At 51.6% G+C, this 7,324-nt stretch overlaps 1 protein-coding gene across 1 annotated transcript; it reads left to right on the plus strand.

Annotated features, from left to right (window-relative positions):
• The first annotated feature begins 835 nt into the window (after positions 1 to 835).
• Positions 836 to 3,079, plus strand: BHLHE23 (basic helix-loop-helix family member e23). Its single transcript, XM_084774929.1, has 2 exons — positions 836 to 2,188; positions 2,340 to 3,079. The coding sequence occupies exon 1, from the start codon at positions 1,234 to 1,236 to the stop codon at positions 1,903 to 1,905; it is 672 nt and encodes a 223-aa protein (XP_084631055.1). The 5' UTR covers positions 836 to 1,233; the 3' UTR covers positions 1,906 to 2,188; positions 2,340 to 3,079.
• The last annotated feature ends 4,245 nt before the right edge of the window (positions 3,080 to 7,324 follow it).

Consider the following 7,324-nt stretch of genomic DNA (forward strand, 5'->3'; position numbering starts at 1 on the left):
CAGAGAGGCTAACTGTCTCTGCCAAGGTCACACAGCTTGGCCACCTGAGTGATTCTGTTTTGTGTTGGAAGCCAGGGTGACCCCATCTCTCACCATAGTAAGGAGAATATACCTCTTGCTGAAAACACAGAGCCCTGGCAAGTTCACACCTTGAGCAGCTCTGGGCAAAGCAGTAATCCCCCCTCAGTAACCTTCGCATTTGGGGCGACAAAGACAGAGGGCCAGCCAGCACCCAGCAGTTCCAGCGGCTCCTCCAGAGGAAGCCTTCAGCACTAACCTCCTACCTCTGGCGGTGGTAACAGAAACAAAATTTGCTCTGCTCCTCCCTCTGACAGGGCGGAGGAAAGATGACTCAGCGCCAGGTGCCCAGCGTAGCCCCAGCTCCTGAGCGGGGTGACAGTCTGGATCAGTTGGGGCACCCACATCTAGACTACCTATTGTGTGTGGAGGGATCTGGGCTACGACTGAGGCCTGGAAGGTGAAGACAACCCAGTCTCTCTCACTTACAAGAAGGAACCTGGACGCTTCTCCAGCGACTTCTACTCCGCCCTCAAAACTCCGGTGCCTTTCCCCAGCCACAGCCGAGACAATCCACCATACTCTTCCAGCAGAACAAGACTGCGAATCCTCCACCTGAGGGAAACCGAGAGGCTGGCTCTACTAAGGTTTCATCCCAAACGCCAGTCCCCCGCCTCAAACTACAACTTAAGGAAAACCCAAGAGTCACATCAGGATACACCTGCGGGGGACCTTGGTGGGAAGCCTGCAACCCGAAAGGCCGGGCCTCTAATCACCCAGAACAGACGACAAGTCCGGAGACTCAGAGGAGAGCCGGTGCCCCCAGGACCAGAGCTTCTGCGGAGGTGACCTCCTAGGAAACAAGAGCTGGCAGCTGAGAAACCACGAAGCAGGCAAACCGGCTCTCGAGTCCCGCGGTGGCTCCCATTTTCCGGCTTGTGGGTCCGCACAGTCCGTGGAGTGGGGCTAGGAAGATGCGGGCAGCAGGTCCCCTCTGATTGGACGACACGAAGTCCCAGCGGGCGCCTCAGCAGCTTAAAAACGAAGCCAGTCCGAGTGGGAGCTAGAGCGGCCCCGGCCGGCCATGCGTCTTGGTGAGGAGGCGCAGGAGGGGTGGCCGGCCGGAAAGACCACACGGAGGCCAGGGAACGGACAGACAGACGAACGCACTCGCAGGGCAGGAGGTCGCACTACGGTAGCAGGCTTCAGAGGGCCATGGCCGAGCTCAAGTCGCTGTCTGGGGACGCGTACTTGGCGCTGAGCCACGGCTACACCGCGAGCGGCCACGCCTACGCTGCGGCTCGAGGACCAGAGGCTACACGCGGCTTCGGTGCATCGGGTCCGGGTGGCGACCTCCCCGCGGCGCCAGCATCCCGAGTCCCCGCCACGACGGTTGAGAGCAGCGGCGAGCAGAGTGGCGACGAGGACGACGCCTTCGAGAGGCGGCGGCGACGGCGAGGGCCCGGGGTCGCGGTGGACACACGGCGACGGCCCCGAGAGCAGCGCTCGCTGAGGCTCAGCATCAATGCGCGCGAACGGCGGCGCATGCACGACCTGAACGACGCGCTGGACGGACTGCGTGCAGTTATCCCCTACGCGCACAGCCCGTCTGTCCGCAAGCTCTCCAAGATCGCCACGCTACTACTGGCCAAGAACTACATCCTCATGCAGGCTCAGGCCCTGGAGGAGATGCGGCGCTTGGTGGCCTACCTCAACCAAGGCCAGGGACTCGGTGCACCTGTGGCCGCAGCGCCTCTGACGCCCTTCGGCCAGGCAGCGGTTTACCCGTTCTCAGCCGGCGCCGCGCTCGGACCCTGCCCAGACAAATGTGCCACCTTCTCTGGATCGCCCTCGGCGCTTTGCAAACACTGTGGTGAGAAGCCTTGACGGCACCGAGCACCCCCGCAGCCGCGTTTCTGTTTAGACTGCCCCCTGTCCCCGCTGGCGGGATCCTATAAAGAGAAAGCAGCCGGACCCCGGACCCCGCTTGTAGAACTGTTGGGTGCAGAACGCGAACTCCGTCCTGGCAGAGCTGGACTTGGCGGTGGACTCCAGACCCCACCGCATCCACAGAGCTCTCTCAGCGTTCCCTGGACGTTGCCAGCGCTCTTAGAGATGAGGATGACGGGTTATCAGCTGCGCGCCAAAAGAAGGCCACGGGAGGGAACAGGTACTGGCCGGTCCCACTTCTGACAGGTGACTCTGCCCAAGACTCAGGAGCGCAGGCACAGAGCATCACTTGACCATGTCCTAGCATTGGGGAACATCCTCTGCTCCAGTCCCTTCTAGGCCAACTTGCTCCAACTAGATGTGTTCCACAGGACGGGTGTGGCTCTTCACAGCAGGCCTCTGAGGGCTCCGAGACTCCAGGCTCAGCCTTGCCGCCGCTGAGAGAGATTCTACAGAGGACCTTCGCAAAGGACGTGAAGGCAGACGCAGGGAAAACCCAGGAGATGAGGTTTGCAATATTTCCTAAGTCTGAGCTTGTTCTGTTAACGTTCTTACCTGCCCAGAGGCTCCTGAAACCCAAGCTGGCCTCTAAAGTCTGTGGAGCTATCCCTAAATATGCCAGGACCGCCAGCGCCTGCTTGTCCCAAGGGGACTGGGGAGCCCTCACAACCTGCTCAGGGCCACTTGACCCCGCGGGGTCAGCGGAGAACTCTCAGTCTAGCTCCAGAGGCAATCAAGCCCTCTGCGCCAGTTCGGGAACTTCTGAAGAAAGCCCGGCTACCGGTGAGTACCGGGCGCTGGACTGAACAGAAACTGGTTGCTCACAAAATCGGACCGCAATCCAGAATCCTGCCACTGTCCCCAGTCTGAGCCTTAGCCCGGGAGCCCCAGATGTCGGTTGGTTTCGCTCGGTGGCCCTCAGCAGCGTCCACTTCCATTTATCCAATTTTCTTGGCCTTCGCTGATGCAAAGCAAATCCAGAGAGGGCCGTTTTGCTCTGTAAAGCGCCTGCCTGCAGCGCTTAACTTTAATTAATGCATTTGAAAAGGCCCTTTTGTATCTGCAAAATGACGTGTGTGATTAAGTCTTATTCATAAAGACGTATGCTTAATACTGGTTTCTGCTCATTTCCATTTTAAAAAATTTCTTGTCTTTCCCTCTCCCCTAAACGAATTCGCGTCACACATTTCAAAACAGACTGTTTTTTCAAGTCTCCTGAAGATAAACAGGGAACACTTGAAATTCAAGTGTTGTTAGCTCTGGGGTCATTATCCATCATTATTTGAAAAAGTCCCGTATTTATGTTTATACCAGGGGTGCTGGGCCAAATAAAGCATCTGACTTTAGCTTATTTTACAAAAGTAATATGATTACATTTTAACATCAAATTGAGTGTACATCTATAACTTGGTTTATAATTTCAATATCCAGGCAGTGATACCGATTTGGGATCCTTCTTTTAGGGCCTCAGAAAATTTCTGAGATTTTAAAGTGGACCCATACACCATTAACTGATACATGAATTCATATGAGAAAGGTGAAGGAGCAGGTTGGCAATGGTGATCCCAACCTGCAAAAGATTGAGCCAGGAGGAGGTCAGACTGAATGACAGGGTGAGACCCTCTCAGAAAAAAAAAAAAAAAAAAAAAAAAAAAAAATATATATATATATATATATATATATATATATATATATATAATCTTGAAAAAGAAAGAGGGAAGAAAAAAATCTCTTCAGCTAGAATGAAAGCAGTTTTTAAAGAGCTGGGTGTGGTGGTGATTCACGCCCATAACCTCAACACGGGAGGTGGAAATGGGAGAGTTGCCTGAATCAATAAGACCTTGTCTAAACGAAACATTATTAACAACCCCTCCTCCAAAAACAAAACAACTTTTAACCATTGTACTAATAAAAATGTCTCCAATTAGCAAGTTTAAATGAAAGTTTAAATTAAATCAGAACATTTTGAAACTGCATGCTGTTCTCCAAAATGTCAGCAAAAACCTTCACTGGGACGAATGACTAGGGTGGTTTTTTTTGTTGTTGTTTTTTTTTTTCAAAGTGAAACTCCATAATTCTCTCAATTGTGGCCATTGGTAAAGCGCCCTGGGCTTGTACCACAAGCTCCCCATCCCGAGGCCGAGGCTGCCCTCCACAGCCAGGAGGGGTGCCTGCTGTAAGCATGGCTCTGTAAAGCAGCTGTGGAGGCTCTGGTTGGGTTTTCCCTGGGTGTAAAGAGTCAAGTTCCTATGAGTCATTGGGAAAGAGCTTCATGTACATCTAGGATTTTGGAAGCTCATTGGTTTTGGTGTGTGTGTGTGTGTGTGTGTGTGTGTGTGTGTGTGTGTGTGTGTGGTACAGGTGGGTCTTTTGGTTTTGTTTTTTGTTTTTTGGGGGATTGAGGGGAGTTATTTTGTTGTTTTGGTTTGTTTGTTGGTTGGGTTTGTTTTGTTTTTCAGGAAAATACATGGAGCAGTGACAAGGTGCAAGGAAGTGTCCCCAGAATTGCCTTCTTCCCTCCACAGGGAGTGTGGCTGTGTGGGAAGCTTACATTTTTCTAGTGGGCTGCGGAAAGAGACTGAATAGAAGTGGGCGAGATCATTTTATGAGCAATTTGTGTGTCTCGGTAATCGCGATAGTCTTCAAGTAGCCATCTTGCCTACAGAGCTCCCCTCTGTCCCGACCTACACAAGAGCCCGTGCTCTTGTGTGGCTCGTGGCCGCAGTGGCCTGGGCACAGCTCCAGGCTGTGAGTGCCGAGCACTGAAATGCCCGTTTCCTCTCTCCTTTGTCTAACGGTTACCAGGAAATGCCACCAACTTGGGGAATAGATTCTAGAGCTGTGCAAATAAACAATTCTCTAACCCTTTTCTCTTTCAACACCTTCTCATTGAATCTCTAAGCTGCTAGGGCTGGACCAGTGAGGAGCAAAGCCACTGCCAGCTGTCGGTCAAGGGAGGGTACGGACAATGTCCATCAGCACGTCTCTAGCCCCACATCCATCCTCCTGCTTCACACTGACTGACCACACCCAAGCCAGGGGAGCCCATCATCAAACAAGTCAGAAGCTGGTGACAACCCTAGGTCCCTCCCACCTGAAAGAGTGAGCTTGAGTCAGCGACACCTTCCTCTGCAGACCACATGAGTAAAGTCCTCGGCCCTTGCTGGTTGCTAGCTGAGCAACTCAAAGACACTGAGTTGGCGTACGCCGACAAGGTCCTGGTGAAGAGCAGCTTACAGGAGCTTAACTGGTCTAAGCCCTGTGACTCTGTGAGAGCCAAGCTGCCCAGCCAGGTCCCGCAGCGTCTTCATTCACTGTCATGTCCTTTCCTGGATGCCTGCTGTTGCATGGCTGCCTGCCCAGGGCATCCAGCTTGCCACATAGGTCAGGAGACTTAAAGTGACCTGATTTACAGGTCAGGAAACAAGTTCATATTCCCTCCTTTCTTAAAAACACACAGATGAATCTCTCCTAGGCTTCCTGGCTCCTTTAACTGAAGCACTGCGGGCACTTTGACGCATTGCCGAACTATTCTCCCATCAACATCCGGGCCTTATGACCCACAAAACCCAAGACTCCGAGTACTCAAAGGCCTTTGTTTTGCCCAAGTTGAGAAATATACTAGCCTGAAATGCACACACACACACACACACACACACACACACACACACACACACACACCCCACAGAGCCAGGCTGTGGGGGCATCCAACTTCTCCAAGTACGACTGAAAGCCCAGCTCCAGCCTCAGCAAAGTGGAGACGGCACCCGCTTTCCAGCATCTTCTTCACACCTCTACAACACTCCTGTTTCACCTATACTTTCTCTCCTTCCAGACAGGTTAGCCTCCAGATATTTCAGTTTATTAATTTAATCTCAGAGTTGAATTTACACCGTCACTCGTATGGATTTACCCGAGCCGTTGAGGAATCAAGCAGAAGTGTCTCCAGCCCAGATGAAAATATTAACAGGAGGGACTTCAAATATATTTCTATGGCTATTTGGGAATTTCACAAGGAGAGACTTTTAAAAATACTTATTTTGTCTTTATGTGTGTCTGTGTGTGGATATGTGCACACAAGTGCAGATACCCTCAGAGACCAGAGGTATTGGGTCCATTTACAGGTAGTTAGTTATAAATTGCCTGGTGTGGGTGCTGGGAACTGAACTTAAGTCCTCTGGAAGAACAGCCAGTGCTCTTAATCTTTAAGCCATCTCTCCAGCCTCGAGAGGTACTTTTAGAAAACATTTCTACTTTTACACTTTCCCTTCCTTTGTATGGGAATGTGTGGGCATGCGCATGCGCATGCGCACACAGCACATGCGATCAGCGGAGAACTCTCAATGAGTTGGTTCCTTCCTTTTACCATGTGGGCCCAGGGGATCAAATTCAAGTCGTCATGACCTTGAAGGTGCTTCTTCACAGAAGACAAACACTATTTTTCTAAAAGGATGTAAGAAATGAAACAGCATCTCAGGCCCAGAGCCACTTGAGCCACACCGTCTGTTCGGCCAAAGGAAAGACCCCGGAGTGCAATCCGGCTTAATCCGGCAGAGAATGATGATAGCAATTTTATAATGTAAATTTGTTTGTGATCTGTTTCTAGTCTTGATTCCCTTTTGAAAGGATAGAGATAGAGGGATTTGCAATGTATTAAACCATTTCTCTCTAACAATTGCCTCTTTGTAACCAGCCGCTGTGTTCCAACACCCCAACAAAAGCCTGTTCTGGAAAATTGGAGAGTTATGACGTGAATGCAAACTCACCCCCAGGGGAACAGAATGTGTGTGCCATGAGCACAGAGGGCTGAAACGATTAGCCAACTGACCCTCAGAGCCACTCCTGCCCCTGCAGAAACAGCATTCAGGTTGGTGCTTTGCCAGCCTGAAACGTCCTCAGGGGCATCTACTTATGCCATGTAGAAAAGCTGTTTTTTAAGCCAGGAGTGGTGGCGCATGCCTTTAATCCCAGCACTCCGGAGGCAGAGGCAGGTGGATCACTGTGAGTTTGAGGCCAGCCTGGTCTACAAAGTGAATCCAGGACCACCTAGGGAAAAAAAAGAAAAGAAAAGAAAAGCTGTTTTTGAGTAGCTACCAGAAAGTTGTGGGGTGCACATGTGGAAGGGAGGGGTCTCTGAGCAGGCCAGTCTTAGCCTATGTCACTACTTTTGTTCTTCAAGATTACACCTTTGTATATCTCTGGGGCCCAAGCCACCTCTGGGCCTCAAGCAGGCAGAGCCTGCATTTTTTGGGAGGCATGGCCATCACAATGCAATGCTGAACTGGGTGTGGTCCTGTGGGTGACCTCTGTTCCCCGAGACTCTCAGGTCACCTGCCATGCCCACCCCACAGTGGGC

Source organism: Acomys minous (genome assembly GCF_964271855.1).
Source record: "Acomys minous genome assembly, chromosome: 3".
In the NCBI taxonomy this organism is placed as follows: Eukaryota; Metazoa; Chordata; class Mammalia; order Rodentia; family Muridae; genus Acomys; species Acomys minous.

Coding starts and splice junctions, on each gene's coding strand:
- BHLHE23 (XM_084774929.1), top strand. CDS start 1,234: ATGGCCGAGCTCAAGTCGCTGTCTGGGGACGCGTACTTGGCGCTGAGC.